This window comes from Notamacropus eugenii, chromosome 1 (genome assembly GCF_028372415.1).
Source record: "Notamacropus eugenii isolate mMacEug1 chromosome 1, mMacEug1.pri_v2, whole genome shotgun sequence".
NCBI lineage: Eukaryota > Metazoa > Chordata > Mammalia > Diprotodontia > Macropodidae > Notamacropus > Notamacropus eugenii.
Genome location: NC_092872.1, coordinates 240,337,727 through 240,355,690, shown reverse-complemented (window position 1 = coordinate 240,355,690; position 17,964 = coordinate 240,337,727). Strand labels below are relative to the sequence as shown.

The following is a 17,964-nucleotide window of genomic DNA, read 5'->3' as shown; positions in this document are numbered from 1 at the left end:
TTCTTCAGTGTCTGTTTTGTAAATTTATCACAGTCGGTAGCTAACACTAGAGTTGCCACCAGATTCACATTGGACAAGGCATCCTAGAGAAATCTGCCTGCCACAAATCTAAGGAACTCTTTTCTTGAAAATTGACTACTGTGGCCCCTGGCACTTTATGACTTTTGTCCCCTGAAAGACAGGATCCGGTCTGGAAGTTATTACCTGTCCTGCCAATGCCTGCGCTGCAGTGGACCACAATGGGTGGCCCTCGGGGATGACCTTTGAAGCGTGGTCCCAAGTTCCTGACTGCCATCTTCTGTTGGTTTCTGACCACTCTGAGGAAGTCAATCAGGCTGTCAGCTGAGGAAGGGACCCCATAATCAGGCCAGCTCAGGAACTGGAAGTGGATCACTTGTCTTTTTTGTCGTTCCTGAGGGCCAAAAGTTACCACAGATCAGTACTAGACATCCCTTCCTTCCCTCTCTTCCATAATGTTTACTCTTCCCAAGACTGGTTAAGACAATATTTCTAACTCATGGCCCCTCATCCTTACCCTGTTTAGCCCTCTCAGTCCCCTTCCATTTGGGCATCCATCTTCACCAGCTTTTTCTTCCTAGTTACGCTGAGCCCCTTCCCCAGTGCCTTTCCTCCTGGCTCTTTTCCTTTCTCCTGAAATCCCCCTATCAAAACCTCCCTAGGATGCAAGCTCCAGTTCCAGCCACTGGAATAAACCCCCCAAACCACCTCTTTAGCAAGTCTTGGTGCTCCATTCCCAAGGAGACAGGCCAGAGCACAGTCCTAGGACAACCCATATCGTAGGGCCCATATGTGATGCTATAACATTAGGGCAGCAATGCTGGGATGGCAAGGAAGTGATGGGGCCTGCTATGTGAACTCCCCCAATTAATTCCCTGCCACCAGCATGGAGTGCCTCCCAATTCTTCTTTTGCCTTACATGGAAATCAATGCTAGCTGGAGATTTGAGGACACAGGGAGGTGTCACAGAGAACAAACATAAGAGGATTACTTCTGTGTTATGAATTTCCAATGTTGTTTTCTTATAATGGTTCATGTTTTCCACTCCTTGATTGGTCACCGTGAGAAAGCCAAATCGAATCTGACAGTCTTTTTCCAAGGGCCAGTACTGGCCACACTTTCTCCTGCCGCCTTCTTCGAATCTGGAAGGAGACACACAACGGCCCAGAGTCAAAAGGAGCTCACTAGTTAGCCATTCACCCTCACCAGAGCATGTCTCCCAAGTCTTGCAGTGGCCAAGCCCTGGGCCACCCTTCAGCCTGCTTTACAATGTCTCTGCCCTTGCTTCCCCACACAAAAATAGAAGACCAGATCCCTTCTAGAGGAGAGGGAATCTTGGCATTGCCACTGTCCTCTAGGGAAAGGCCCCCTGGTACCTCAGGTGTCTCTATTCACACACAGTCACACACATACCATGCCCACCGTACAGAAGACAAACTACAGAAAAAGGGCCTTCCAGAAGATGCTGGTGTGCTCAGATCAGAGGGAAGGGAAACTGTGAGCCCTGATTGTCCCACAACTGGTGAGTGGGCTCCAGACATACCTCAGCCTAAGCTAGGTGGAAGGAGGGGAACATAAGGTAAAGTCCAATCAGCATTTATTAAACATCCACTAGGTATGAGACCTCTTCTCAGTTCTGAGCATGGGAGACCCCGCCCTCAAGGAGACTTCAGGCTTGAAGGCATGAACACAGACAGGATGAAAAAGTAATTTGGGATTATCAGGTGAGATGAAGAAGAAGGGTCTCAGGTAGAAGAAGGAGGGAGGGACTCCAAAAGGCAAAGGGCAAGGAAAAGGGTAAAAAGGCAAAAAAAGGTAAAAAGCATTCTAGGTAAGGGTAATGCTGTGGGCAAAGACTTGGAAGCAGGAAACAAGGTCAGGTGTAGGAAACAGCCAATGGTCAGTCTGACTCGAGCAGAGAATGATCCAGCCTGGAGCCAAGTTACTTTTGTTGTATAGAAAATAGAAACAGTCAATTTCTGCTGTGAGGAAAGTGAGCGAATCAGACCTGCATTTCAGGTGTGCTCTTTTGGCAGCTGTTTGGAGGGTAGATGATTGAGATGCTGGGAGGGAAGAAACCAATTAGGAAGATGAGGATGAGGGTCCTGTGAGGTGGGGCATGTGGTGGAGCTCTATTTAACAAGACCTGGCAATTGAATGGCCTGTGGGTGAGGGAAGGGAAGAGCCAAGAATGGCTGTGAATCTGGGTACCTGGGAGGACGACAGAAACAAGGAACTTAGGAGGAAGGACAGATTGAAAAGGAAAATAATGAGTTCCTCTGGGGACACAGTGAATTGGAGATAAATGACCATTCAGGAATGGGCTATATTTGGCCATGTGGGACTGGAGCTCAGGAAAGTGACGTGGACTGGATATATAGATTAAAGGGATGATAACTTAATCCAGAGAAGCTGTGAGATCAAGAAAAGGCATATTGACAGAGAAGAAAACAGGAGGCAGGACAGCCCCCTGGAGGATACCCAGGCCTAGAGAGGGCCCAGGTCATGAGCCAGCAAAGGACAGCAAGCTGGAGCCTTCACAGAGATAGGAGAACCAGAAAAGCACAGTTGTCACAAAAACCCAGGCAGCAGAGGGCATCCCCAAGAGTAGGGAATCATCAGGTGTCAAAAGCATCAACAAAACCTTTAAAATAAAAGAAAAAGGACGTGATGGAAGTGGGAAAGCAAAGAAGGATGGAATGACTAGAGATCACAATAAGCAGACAGATGGTGGGAAACACGGAAGGTTGGGGTCTAAGAAGAATTTTGGAGTTCTGGACATGGAGACTGAAGAATCATGGGTGAGCTCAGGGAATGACCATCTCTCTGAGTAGAGCTAATATATAATATCATAATAATATAGAGTGAAGATGCAGGTCTTGGGAACTGAGGAAGATAGTGAATGGGGATGGGATAGTGACATGTATATCGAAATCCTCCCCTTCCCCCAAACCTAGCAGGGTTTGGGCCAAATTGGGAGCATGAGTCAGGGGTTGGACTCCCTGAGAAAGGAGGAAAGACAGACTGGGAATCAGATAGACAGATATAGACAGATAGAGGAAACCACACCTTCCTTGACCTCACGGTATTCCCATTTGACACTACGCTCACTATGTCTTTTCCATTCTACACAGTTGCTGGGGGTCAAAGGGGTGGAGTATTACATAGCATGGGGGAGGAAAGGAGCAGCACTTAGGAGAGGGGTCAGTGTAGGTACAACTAAAGAAAAAAGACAGCTAACCATTCTCATAACTCTTTCCTTTTTTATGAAGTGCCCAGAGTCTGAGAATCTTAGAAAATAGCATTCAGCGGCACCTGAGAATTACCTATTCTAGGAAAAGTGGTTTGTAAACCTTAAAGCATGACATAAATATATTACCACAAAGAAACTGAAGTCAGAGTTAAAATTACTTGTTAAGTACCCCCAGGTTGTAGCATAGTGGGGGACAGAAAGACCACATGCCTTTTTGTGATGCTGGCAAATAGGAAAAGTCTTCAGAAAAACCTGGAAAGACTTATGTGAACCGATGCCAAGTGAGGGGAGCAGAACCAGGAGAACATTGTACACAGTTCCAACTATAATGTACGATGACTAACTTTATTAAGACTTAGCTCTTCTCGGCAATGCAAAGTTCTAAGACAAACTCTGAAAGACTCATGATGGAAAATGCTACCCATATTCAGAGAAAGAACTATGGAGTCTGAATGCAGATCAAAGCAGACTATTTGCTCTCTCTCTTTTATGCTTTGTTTCTTTTTTCTCACAGTTCATTCCATTGGTTATAACTCTTCTCTATAACATGAAAATAAGGTGAAAATATGTTTAATATGAATGTATCTGTAGAGCCTACATCAGATTGCACACCATCTTGGGGAGAGGGAGAAAATTTAAAACTCAAAAGCTTGTGGAATTCAATGTTCTAAACTAAAAATAAATAAAAGATTTTAAAAGTTAAAAAAGAAAAAGAAAATTGGGAAAGTTTGAAGCAATGAGATTTTTTTAAAAAAAATCCAAATGAGTGGTTTCACATACCATTTCAAACCCTTGCATTCATTAATGCTGCTAACAAGTAGCATAATGGCATTTTCTGAATATTAAGAAACTTCTAAATGTTTTTTGTCTTTTTTTTTTTCTTTGAGGAGGGGAGGGAAGGGGAGGAAGAAATCCTAACAGGCACAGAGAATTTTATTACTGATTATTTAGTCTCTGAATTATAGCCAGAAAGAAAGGGAAAAGCTAAGCATGGTCTGATATACATTCTAGATTTTAAGAAAGTGGATTTCAAAGGGTTCAGAGGAAAAATAGATGAAATACCACCAAAACTTTACAGGGGAAATCAGAGGGATGGGAAACTCTCAATGATAAAATTCTGAAGATAATGGGAAATAATTCCAACAAGAAGGGAAAATGGGACCTCTGTCAAAAAAGAGCAGTGTTAGGTACACCCAGAACTCCCTAACCAGCTTAGATTTTTAATAGAAGAATGTGTTCAGAAGGTAGAAGGAGAAGTAGTTAAACTAGGATGAACACCAAATAACTTAGTGCTCAGAGTGGTGTCAGGTCTAGCAAGACTCAGCATGGGCAGAAATTGACCAAAAAAGCTAAAGGAAATAGAGCTTTCTGGTGGTGTTTTGGGTGGTTTGGGGGAATTGTTTTGTTTTAGTTACATTCAGGAGAAAGAAATCCAGAAAGGGGTAGCAGGATTAATGTTTGCAGTGAGCAAGACAGACTGTAACTAAGGGAGGACTAATCAGTTTTTTATTTTGCTTTTGTAAGTTCTGCCAAGGAGAAGGACCCGAGGATGGGAATGAAGAGAAGAGAAATCGGTCATAGGGAATAGTTAGCAGAGATGAATAAGGAGACAAGAAAAGACAGCTTAGCTGTCTTGAATGAGTTCAAGACCCTCAGGCTCAGGCAAGCATCATCCCAGCAGCTTGGTCAGCCAATGACATAGGAAGGATTATGGAGGAAAGGAGAGGGGCACATACCAAAAAAGAGAAGAGGACATGTCTGCAAACTCCAGGACACTGAGCTTGGCAAAAATACAGAGTAGATTATTAATGAAAGGGCAACTATTAGGAAGGGAAGCAACAATCCCAGAATCAGAATGGTTTCATCAAGAACAGGCCATGCCAGACTAACCACCTTCCCTTTCTTCACAGGGTTACTAACCTGGTGGGCCAGGGGAATATTCTATGGCTAGTTTATTAGGTTTTATTAAAACAATAGATGAAAGCACCTCATGCTGTTCTTATGAAAAAGACAGGGAAATGTGGGCTAGATGATGATACAATTAGACAGTCAGAACTGGTTGGATGGCCGGCTATGAAGAAGAGTTATATTAAAAGTCTGACATCAACTTGGAAAGAAGCTTTCAGCAGAGAGCCCTAGGGATCTATACAGGCCCTAGGCTGTTTAACATTTTTGTCAATGAGCACAGATAATATGCTCATCGAACTTGTAGAAGATACAAAGCCTGAGGGATAGTTAACATACTCAATGATAGTCAGGCTTCAAAAGAGATCTTGACATGATAGAACACTGGTTAATCTAGTAGATTAATCTAATAAAATGAATGTTAATAGGGATAAATTAAATTCTTACACTTTGGTTCAAAAGATGGACTTCACAAATACAAGATGGAGGGAGGAGATAGGCAACAATTCATTTGAAAAGGATCTGAAGGTCCAGTAAACTACAAATTCAGTAGAAACCATCTCTGGAGCCCTAGAAAACACACTGATAAGTCAAAGACATCCAGAAGAGGGCAGCTGGGACCCTGAAGGGGCTTGAGGTCCATGGCATTTAAGATGAAGGAAAGGGGGTTTAGCTTAGGGAAGACTCAGGGGCTCATAGTAACTGTATCCAAACACATGAAGTTCTGTCAAGAGTAAGAGGGATTTAGCCTTGTTTAATATTGCCCCAGAGGGCAAAGCAAAGTGAGGAAACTGCCAAGAGTCAGACTTAGACCTTTGTTGTTGTTCAGTCATGTCCAACTCTTCCTGACTCCATTTAGGATTTTCTTGGCAGAGATCCTGGAGCGGTTTGTCATTTTCTCCTCCAGCTCATTTTACAGATGAGGAAACTGAGGCAAAAAGGGTTAAGTGACTTGCCCAAGGTCATACTGCAAGTCAGTGTCTCAGGTCTTCATGATCCCAAGCCCAGCGCTCTATCCACACTGCCACCTAGCTGCCAGACTTAGCCTTAGACTTAGGCCTGATGTCTGGAAAAATTTCTTAAAAAATATATCCATCCAAAAGTGACATGGGCTCCTTTATTTGAGGGCTTCAGGCAGAGGCTGGATGGTCATTTGGGGGCTATGTTATAAAGGTGATTCTTTGTGACAGATGGGTTGGACCAGATAGCTGCTGAGAGCCTGTCCAACTTTAAGTTTTGTGATATGGGCCATTTTACAGATGAGGAAACTGAGGTCATGAAAATTTAGGTAACCTGCTCAAGCTGACACAGAGAGCCTGAGAATCCAGGGATCCTGAGTCTTGTCCAATTGCCTTTTCTAATACATATATCGCTAAATGATCACAAGATGATGGTTCCTAGCTAAAATTCTGAGCTCTGACTGCTCTTCCAGCAGAGATCACAGGTAAAGACACAAACTTACAGCCACATCTGATGGGCTTAACAAGGTCAAAAACTCCTCAGGGGAAAGCCACCTCTGAAGGTAAAAAAAAAAAGCTCACCACTATTATTCAATATAGTACTAGAAATGTTAGCTGTAGCAATTAGACAAGATAAAGAAATTGAAGGAATAAGAACAGGCAAAGAAGAAACTAAGTTATCACTCTTTGCAGATGATATGATGATATACTTAGAGAATCCCAGAGACTCAAGTGAAAAACTACTTGAAATAATAAACAACTTTGGCAAAGTTGCAGGTTACAAAATAAACCCACACAAATCTTCTGCATTCCTATATATTAGCAACAAAGTCCAACAGCAAGAGATAGAAAGAGAAATCCCATTTAAAGCTAGGGTACTCACAATAAAATACTTGGGAGTTTACCTGCCAAAACAAACCCAGGGACTATATGAACACAATTACAAGACACTTTTTGCACAAATAAAGTCAGATTTAAGTAAGTGGAAAAACATCAGTTGCTCATGGGTAAGCCGAGCTAATATAATAAAAATGACAATTCTATCTAAATTAATTTACTTATTTAGTGCCATACCAATTAAACTATCAGATAATTATTTTCTAGAGCTGGATAAAATAATATCAAAATTCATCTGGAAGAACAAAAGGTCCAGAATATCAAAGGGACTAATGAAAAGAAATGCTAGGGAAGGTGGCCTAGCTCTACCAGACTTCAAATTGTACTATGAAGTAGCAATTATCAAAACCACTTGGTATTGGCTAAGAGAGACAGAAGGGTAGACAAGTGAAATAGACTTGGCACTCAAGACACAGTAGGCAAGGAATACAGCAACCTCCTGTTTGATAAACCCAAGGACCCCAGCTTCTGGGATAAGAACTCATTGTTCGACAAAAATTGCTGGGAAAACTGGATAACAGTATGGCAGAAACTAGGCATAGACCCATACCTGACACCATACACAAGAATAAAGTCCAAATAGGTACACGATCTAGGTATAAAGATTGATACCATGGACAAACTGGAGGAGCAAGGAAAAGTGTATTTATCAGATTTATGGAGAAGGGAAGAATTTTTTACTAAAGAAGAGATAGAAAGCATTATGAAATGCAAGATGGATAATTTTGATTACATTAAACTGAAAAGATTTTGCACAACCAAACCCAGTGCAACCAAAATTTGGAGGGATGTAGTAAATTGGGAAAGAATTTTTACAGCTAATCTTGGGGATAAAGGCCTCATTTCTAGAATATATAGAGAACTGACTCAAATGTATAACTATACAAGTCATTCCCCAATTGATAAATGGTCAAAGGATATGAATAGGCAATTTTCAGAGGAAGAAATTAAAGCTATCTATAGTCATATGAAAAAATGCTCTAAATCATTTTTGATTAGAGAGATGCAAATCAAAACAACTCTGAGGTACCACATCACACCTATAAGATTGGCAAACATGACAGAACAGGAAAATGATAAATGTTGGAGAGGATGTGGGAGAGTTGGAACACTAATTCATTGCTGGTGGAGCTGCGAGCGCATCCAACCATTCTGGAGAGCGGTTTGGAATTATGCCCAAAGGGCTACAAAAATGTGCATACCCTTTGACCCAGCAATATCGCTACTAGGACTGTATCCCCAAGAGATCATAAAAATGGGAAAGGGTCTCACATGTACAAAAATATTTATAGCAGCACTCTATGTAGTTGCCAAAAACTGGAAGTCAAGGGGATGTCCATCAATTGGGGAATGGCTGAATAAATTATGGTATATGAATGTAATGGAGTACTATTGTGCCATAAGAAATGATGAACAAGAAGACTTCAGAGAGGCCTGGAAGGACTTATATGATCTGATGCTGAGCGAAGGGAGCAGAACCAGGAGAACTTTGTGCACAGCAACGACCACAGTGTGCGAGAGTTTTTTCTGGTAGACTTGGAACTTCGTAATAACGCAAGAACTTAAAAAAAAAATCCCAGTGGTTTTCTAAGGCAAAACACCTTCCACACTCAGAGAAAAAACTATGGAATTCATTCGCAGAATGTAGCAGATCATGTCTGTGTGTGTGTGTGTGTGTGTTTGTGTATTATGTTTTGATTTGTTATATGATTTCTTCCATTTATTTTAGTTTGTCTACATAGCATGACTATAGTGAAAACGTATTCAATAGGAAAGTATAGGTAGATCCTATATAGAATTGTATGCCATCTTGGAGAGGGAGGGGGGTGGTAGGGGGTAGGTGTGGGAGGGTTAAAATCTAAATTTTATGGTAGTGATTGTAGAACATTAAAAAAAATTAAATTAAAAAAAAAGCTGCTGAACTGAATTTAGTTAAGGTCTTACTAGGATATGATGGTGAAGTCACTTTAGTCCTTGGGTACAGTTATCAAAGCAAAGATGAGGTACAAGTTATATAGCTATGATGAATCCACAACATTCATTTCCATTACAATTTGGTTACACCAATTCCTCAGTACCTAAGCAGAGAGTGACACAGCTTATGTTCCTTTCTATCAGGATTTTTCTTTTTTTTAAGTGAGAATTTTTATATTTTATTTTTTCCAATTATATGTAAAAACAATTTTTAACATTCTTTTTAAAAAAATTTTTGAGTTCTAAATTCTTTCCCTTCCTTTCTCTCTCCCTCTGAGAAGATAAGGAATTTTATATAGGTTATACATGTACAATCATGCAAAACATATTTCATGTTAGCCATGTTGTAAAAGAAAACACATACACACACACAAGAAGGTAAAAAAATATGCTCTAATCTGTACTCAGACTCCATCAATTCTTTCTCTGGAGGTGGATAGCATTTTTCATCCTAAGTCCTTCAGAATAATCTTAAATCACTGCATTGCTGAGAATAGTTGAGTCATTCAGTTGATCATTTTCCAATATTGCCGTTACTGTGTACATCATTCTAGTTCTGCTCATTTCATTTTGCATCAGTTCATGTAAGTCTTTGCAGGTTTTTCCTGCCAGAATTTTTCTGACCTTCATTATCAGAAAATCAAAACCAATCTCCCACCTCCCTCCTTCAGACCTTGTTCCAATATCTTGACATCCAACATCATGATCTTTGAAATTCTATTCTCTGATCATATCCACCTGTCTTTCACTTCTCCACCTTTCACTTCTCCACCTTCATGTTTTCACCTGATATTTAATAATAAATAAACCAAACATATTATTCCAACTTCAACCCCTCTCCCCTACTCTGGCAGCTCTTGCCTCCACTCATGATGAGGGTGGGAAGGGGCTGTAGTGGTGGTAGAGTAGCAGGTACTCACCGTGTGGTCATGACAATCACTAGAACTTTCTGCTCCCAGACCATGAGCCAAAAGTCATGGTAGGTATTCTCCAAGGGACCTAAAATGATAGAACATGAGATGGCATTTGAAACAAGAAAACATTTCTTTCCTTCTCTCTCTTTCTTCTTCCACATCCTAACTAAGGGATCCATGTTAGCCTTCTGCTCTTCTGTCATTAGGTTCTTTCTCCTGAAGAATTAATCCATGGTTATAGTTCCAGTGATCACTTCTAGAATGATCTGTCTGTCTATTTGGCTGATCCTTTCCTCTCAGCTAAGCCCCGGTCCTAAATAACTATCCTGGATGACTTAGTATCATCTCAAACTCAAAAACAGAACTAATTCTTTTCCCTGCCTCTCTTCCTTCTCTTTCCCTCCCAGAGATCTCTCTCCAGAACTTTGTGGTTTTTGTCAGATATACTGGCAATCTCCTGACCCCCCCCACCCCCTACCCCCCCTACCCCTGGCAGAAATGGTAATTCCTCCTCCTCCCTTTCATCTTTCCTTCCTTCCAAGTCAGGTAGTTAACAAATTCTGTCAAGTTCTTCTCTGAAAAAACAAGTTTCCAAAGCTTTAGAAATGAATGTTAAAAATTGTTTTTGCATACAACTGGGAAGTAAGATGTACAGGCAATGGGGTATAGAAATCTATCTTGCCCTACAGGAAAATAGAGGGAGAGATAGGAAAAAGGGGTGTGATAGAAGGGAGGGCAGAGTGGGGAAAGGAGTGGTTGGTGTGCATGCTGTTCTGGGGTGGGAGGAGGGGAGGAAATTTGGAATTCAAAATCTTGTAGAAGTGAATGGTAACAACTAAAAATAAATAAATTATATAATAAAGAAAGAAAAGAAAAGATGACTTTCTCTCCTTCCTTTCCATTTCCTCTACTACCAGTCTAATTCAGGTTTCCTTCTCATCTGCCTTCTAGCTGACCACTGATTACAAACTATCCCACAACCACACAGTAGTAGTAGTAGTAGTAGTAGTAGTAGTAGTAGTAGTAGTAGTAGTAGTAGTAGTAGTGATAGTAGTAGTAGTAGTAGTGGTAGTAGTAGTACTACTAGTAGTAGAAAGAGAAATGGATTTAGTGTTATAGAACCTGAGTTCAAATCCAACTTCAGCCAAATACTACTTGTGTGAACACCTTTCTGGGCCTCAGTTTCTACATCTATAAAACAAGGTGGGGGTGGTGGTGGTGGTGGCAGACTAGATGACCTCTAAGGTCCCTTCTAGCTCTAAATATATGTTTCCAGGATAAATGTTCATAATGTACCTAAGACAATGTATCTATCTTGCTACTTCCTTGCTAAAAATCATGAATGGCTCTCTGTTCCATATCAAATCTGCTCTCTTCTGCCTGGCTTTAAAGGCCCTCCATCAAGGAAACTGAGCCCACCAATCTTATTTCTCAGCACTCCTTGAGATGCATGCTTGCTTAAGTTGGGCTGATTTGATTACTTGATGTCTCACAAGTATGCCATCCTCGGACTCAATCTCCCCCTCATCTTTGCTTAGGTCCTTTCCCCCACATTGAAAGTCTTCTTCCCTCTACCTGTGCATCTTCAGACCACATTTTCTTCTTGTTTATCAGCTTATTCAAGAAGCCAGTCCATATCGGCTGAATCTTTGCATCCAAGAAAATGGTGTGAGATGTGTTTTTGAGGGCCATACCATCTGTTCACAACAGTCGTCACCTAATGACCCGAAGATTGCCAACTCAACTCTGTGACTTTAGTGCCTGATTCTTGGTCCTCATGGTTCTTTCTCCATGCCTTCTCATCATTCTTAGGGCCCTTTAACACTCATGTTGATGGCCCTCTGACAACCTGATCCCATAATAATTTCTTCCATGTTCAACTCCACTGGCTATCTTCTCTCTCTTCACTTTAGTCACAACACACCAGAATGGCCATAACTCAGATCGCAATCTCTGCTTTCTATCTGCAGTTCCAGGAATAAGATGCTCCTCTTAGGGATAAGATGATCCCTGTAAATCCCATCACCATGCTGCTGACTCAGCCTTGAATACTCAACACCTTCCCACCTCCCCCAGCCTCCTCTCCCTCTGACTGCAGGGTAGAGCACTCAAGCTTTCCTTTGTAGAGGGCTGGACTCTCCAGCTAACCTTCCTCTTTCCATCTTCAACTTCACGGAACCAGATGCCCTCTGGTGTCTCCCATCCTCCTTTCCATCTTCCTTCTGTGTGTTGTCTTTCCCTCTTAGATTGTAAACTCCTGAGAGCAAGGACTATCTTTCTCTTTCTTATTAATACATTGTTTAGTATAGTGGATGGCACAGAGTAGGCATTTAATAAATGTTTAGTGAATTAAACTGAATTCTCTGTCAAAATGGTAAGATGTCCAATGTCTTGAACATTCTATTCTCTGATCAAACCACCTGTCCTTCCTCTTCTCTTCCCCACCATTCACATTTTCACCCTCTATGTAATAATATATGACCTAGACTTCTCACAATCTCAATCCATTTCTCATACTCTTATCACTTGCTTCCACACCCACAATGGACTCCAAGGTCTGCCACTTTATTAATGTTTCACCAAACACTACCCTGTAACTCTTTACCCTCCCACCCGTGACTCCTGAACTGTTCATTCACTATTCCCAAACTGGGACGTCTTGTCTTCAGTCCCAGGTGAACCTTGCCATACAATTTTGATACCTGCTAAGCATCACAAGACTGTAAAGCGACCTCACTCATTCTGCCTGCCACAAACTTATAGTTACTTAACCTCATGGCTGACCCCTCACGGCCAATCCTTCTCTTCTACCCTTACCAACCTCTCGATCTCACTTCTCACAGCAACTGTCCTAAATCTAAACTGCTGACCTAATTGAAAGAGGAATAGTTAGAGGCTTTTAATAGACAGGAGTTGGTTTTGAATGGATACTTTCATCCAGAGTGCACCAGCATTAAAATGGCTATTTTTCTTTTTGGCAAATAAAAACAACCTAAACTTGGACTTGTCTTTGTTTTACTTTGCTATGTAACTTATGCATTAATTTGTACATAGTCCCTAATGGATTCTAACTAAAACAAAGAGCATAAGAATTGTTTTCTTCTACATACTCTAACTTGTGTGCCTTTTTTTCCCTCTCTCTTTCCCCGAGCCCTTAAGGTCACAGAAGTCCCCAAGGGTCTGCCATTAGCCATCTTGTCATATTTCTCCATAATTTCTCCCTTGGCAATCTCATCCACTTCCATGGCTTCAACTATTACTTTTTGAAAATTAATTTACTTTTTAAAGAATTCTGAACTTAACACACCAAAAAAAAAAAATCATGAATCTCCTTCTATTCCATACAACTTTCTTTACATATATAATAAATTCTTCATGTTACCTTTCAAATTCAACTATCAACATTATGCAAATGACTTTCAAATCAATATGTTTAGTCCTGACATTTCTAATTATCTCCAGCATACATCCTCCAGCAATATATACAAAATTGAGTTTATTACCCTTATACTAGCTTCTCTTCTGATTCTCTTGGGTATGTCTGTCTGTGACAACTCCCCTCAATCTGTCTCCCATGTTGAAAGCCTTAGCATTAGCTTTCCCTCCTCCCTCCCTCTCACCTCTCCTATGCAGGTACCAAGTCCTGTTGATTCCACCTTTGTAATATGCATTCATTCGTCACATATTGGCACCATTTTAGTCCAGGCTTCCATGACCACCCAACTGAACTACTGCAATATCCCTTACTTGGGCCATCCAATGACCTCCTAATCAATAAAGACTTTTTTGCCCACCTGACCATTCTGTAGCTCCTGTTACTGATGAGCACCCTCTCTAACCATATATTTTATTGACCTCTGGTATCAGAAACACCAGGTTTTCTTAATTCTACTTCAGAACTAGAATTACATAGCTTATAAGACATTAAGAAATAATATTATGACAGTATCCTGGTCTCACTTTAATTGAAGAGCTAGACAGTCTCTCTACAATAGAAGACTTAAGCTACATTAGAGCCAGATCCTGGAGGGCCTTGAATCTTAGTATATGGAGCTTTTCCCTTTCCATCATAGTCCACAAAGAGCCATGGGATGGAGCCAAGCAGAGAAGTAAGTTGATCAGCCAAAAGCATCAGGAAGATTTCCTAGAAAACTGAGTGAAAGATGAGTTGAAGAAGAAAAGGAAATAGAGTCAAGAAAACGAGTTAGAACACAATTATAATAGAAGCAATGAGCACTTAAATCAGGATGGTGTCACTGAGAGTAGAAAGAAGGAAAGGAATGCAACAGATACTAGAGAGGCAAAAATCAATGGAACATGGCAACCAATTAAAAATTGGAGGTGGGGGAAATAAAGGAAAGGGGCTAAAAGAGTTAAACACGATAAGACAGAGATATTAACCTAGACAAGGTACAATTAGGTAAATATGAAACAGGAATGGCCATACAGAAATCAGATACTGATTCCATGTTTACTCAAAAGGAGCTTACCAGGGAAGTGTCCCAGGTCCTTGTGTTTGGTCCTATGGCATTTAATATTTTTATCAATGACATCAAATGTGCTCAGAGAGGGGGCTTTGTGGCTGGGGGAACATAGGCCATGATGGCTCTTTTCCAGTATCTGAATGGCACTTATGGAGAAGAAAAATTGACTCAACTTGCTTTGTTTGGCTACAGGGGCATAACTAGGAGTAATGGACAGAAGGTGAAAGAGGTCAGTTTAGCTTTGCCATTAGGAAAAACTTCCTAACAATAAGACCCAAACATGAGATAAATCACCTCAGGAGGTAGTGGACTGCCCTCACTGAAGATCGTTAAGTGAAAGCTAAATGACCACTTTGGGATGGGGTTAAATTAGGAGAGAATTCTTTCTGGGTAGAAGTCAGAGGTCTCCACCAAGGCTGAAATTCTGTGAGTGCTGTGACTTCAACATTTCAAAGCAGGGTGACAACAGTGTGATGCCATCAATAGGGAAAGAAAAAGGTGGAGTTGGGGGGAATCTAGAGATGAGTTCTGTTTTGGACATACTAAGTTTGAAGAGCTTACACTAGCACAGAGCATACACCAGCGCAGAGCATACACCAGCACAGAACTAAATCTCAGGTGAGGGGAGTTAGCGTAAAGATTCAAAAATCATCTAAAAACAGAAGTGATAGAAGTCATAGCAGTAGGTTATTGCCAAAGATTAAATAAAAAACAAAGCTGGAGCTCTGGGAATACCCACACTGAAAGTGGAGGGGAAAGAGCATGAGTCACCAAGAAACCAGGAAGGAGCGTTAAGACAAACAGGAGTAAGACCCGGTCACAGAAAGCAGAGGAGAAGAGAACCTCAAGAAACATGGGGTGGTCAATGGTATCCAATGTGAGCAAAAAATTCAAGAAGAAGCAAGCTTAAAAACAAGATGGTGGCTTTAGTAATTAGAAGGCTCTGAAATGATGGAGCTGAGGCTGGAGCTAGAGCTGGAGACTGGAGGAGATACAAGAGAGACATGCAGGTAAGGAACAGTAAAGCCAGGATTTTCTGAGTCCAATCACAATATCCAATTGACTCTGTCTATGCCTTATTTGTACACAGTGTTCGTATGTTGTCTCCTCCATTAGACCATGGATTCTTTGGGAGCAAGAACTCATTGTTGCCTTTCTTTGTTCAGTGTCTGACACACAGGAGGTGCTTAGTAAATGCTTGTTGACTTGACTCTATACTGAGTCAGTTAGTTTCAGTAGGGGCAGAAAACAGATTTTAAGCGGATATATGTGTGCGTGAAAAAGTGGAGGGAATAAATGGAGACTACTTGGGTTTGGTTTTTGGCTTTTTGTTTTTTTAATAAGTTTAGTAGTGAATAAGAGGAAGAAAATGGGTCAATGGCTTGAAGTGATAAGAGGATAAGGGAAAGGTATAGTTTGGAGTTATTTTGAATATCTGAACCTGAGCAGATTTATAAACAGAGGGGAAAGAGCCAAGAGGATGAGAGAAATTCAAGACAAAACAAAGGAGGGATGATTAACATAGCCCCACCACACAATAAATCTCAAGCGTGGGATTGAGGTGAGGAGATTTGTCTTGGAAAGGTGGAGAATAGGGGAGAAGAGAAGAGAGACTAGGTAAAAAGTTTGAAAGTAATTGAGGAAGAAGTCACTGATCTTATTAATAGAATATACTACAGACCACCTACATAGAAAGAGGAAAGAGATGAGGAACTCAGAAATGAATGGTAAGTCTGGTATAGCATTAAAATAGCCATGATGAAGGCCTTCAATTATCAGGATATCTGCTGAAACTCTGCCAAAAAAAAAAAAAAAAAAGGGCAGCTAATACTTTAATGACATGCTTCCATGCCAGTTTTATCCTTCAAAAGGGAGAAGATTCAACAAAGGAAAATTCTGTTCTGAGCCTGATTCTCATTTACAGTGAAGACCACAGTTGGGACTTCAGTGAAGATATTAGGAACCTTGGGAGGAAAGTGACCATGCCATCTTAGAATTTGTGATGGAGGAGAGGGAAAGTCCAGAATGATCTGACATAAACTCTAAATTATGGAGGGCAGGTTTCAAAAGTTGCAGAGAAAGGACAGATTGGATCCCACGGAATAAAAATCTAGAGGCAAAGTCAACTTAGAAGAGGCAAAAAGCTCTTACAAATAAGAACCATGAATGCTTGAAGAGAAAGAAATGCAATGAGTCAAAGCAGTGGCATCAAACTCAAACATAAATGAGGCCACTCAACCAGACCTAAGGATACCTTGGGCCACATGATGACTTTCAAAAAACCACAAATTAACATTATCTGTATCTTATTGCATTTTTTATTTTTTAAAAAATATTTCCCAATTACATTTTAATGTGACTCAGCTGCTAGACCTGGGATAGTGAGGGATAGTGTTAGACACACTGGTCTAAAGGGACCCATGTGATGGTACAGGGAACTTAGCAGCTAAGGTCTTAAAAATGACCAGTATGAAAGATAGAGCCAAGGACAAAGAAGAGAAGAATGGTACAATCTTGTAAGACTTGAGTCAGTGCTAAAACTCCAAATAAACTGAGGGAGGCAAAGAAAGTTAAAGATTTTAAAAAGAAATGGTTGTCATTAGTTTTTGCTTTTATGTCTTAAGCTCTACTAGAGAAGAGAGGAGGACCAAAGAAGGGTCTAAAGTATGGGGTAGATTGTATAATAACTGAAGGAGAGAAAGTAGAGATGCTCAGCTCTTAGGCTGTCCTTTTCTCTGCTAAAGAAAACAATCTTTGGACTGGAAAAGACAGAACAAAAATGGCGACTGGGAGTTGATACACTATGTGAATAAGGTGATAATGAGAGCACCTGCTACCCTGGAGCAATTCAAATCATCAGACCGGGGGAATTATATCCTCAGACACTGAAATAAAAGCTGGAACTGTTTGATTATTTGTATCCATATCTCCCTGTACCCAGCACAGTGCCTGGCTGCTCACATATGTGGGCACTTAATAAAATCTGAATGATTGATTGCTAAGTCAATAATCTTTATAAGGTCAAGGATAACCAGAAGATTAGAAAGGGCAAATAGTTTGATTTTTTTTTTTTTTTAAGGAAGACAATGTAGGCAACAAACTTTAGGTCAGTGAGCCTGCTTGCAATTCCTGACAAAATTCTAGAAGCCAATGATGAAAGAGGAGGTTAGCAAACACCACCTCAAAAAGGAAGTGCCTTCCTGAATGACAGCTCATACAGAACTGTCTGCATGATGACTCACATCCCATAACAAAAATACAAAAAAGGTGGCTGAATGCTGACAGGACAGAAGACCAATCTTGGCCCCCAGAAGAGAAGATGAAGCCAATTCCCTGATCTCTCCCCTGACCCCCAGACCCCTCCTCCATAGAGGCAGGGTACTACAAGCCCATCCTGTGACTTGACAGACCAAAGGCAGCTCTGCTTTGTTGGTTTTCTTTGTGACAAGGGAGGATTCAGAGCCCAGAGGAAGTCAGATGGTGCAAAATGACAGTGGAATTAAAAACAAAAAACTTCACAAAACCAAAATCATGTGACGCCAGACCTCGTTTTCCTCTTC

At 40.9% G+C, this 17,964-nt stretch overlaps 1 protein-coding gene across 3 annotated transcripts in view; it reads right to left on the bottom strand.

Moving 5' to 3' along the window:
• The window catches only part of PTPN9 (protein tyrosine phosphatase non-receptor type 9), a 68,457-nt gene that overhangs the window by 2,767 nt on the left and 47,726 nt on the right, over positions 1 to 17,964 (bottom strand). For all 3 annotated transcript variants that reach the window (XM_072628296.1, XM_072628297.1, XM_072628298.1), the window contains exons 10-12: positions 9,927 to 10,005; positions 1,010 to 1,160; positions 205 to 412 (exon numbers count right to left, since the gene is read on the bottom strand). In XM_072628296.1, the coding sequence (XP_072484397.1) occupies positions 205 to 412; positions 1,010 to 1,160; positions 9,927 to 10,005 (438 nt within the window). The remainder of the gene's footprint in view (positions 1 to 204; positions 413 to 1,009; positions 1,161 to 9,926; positions 10,006 to 17,964) is intronic.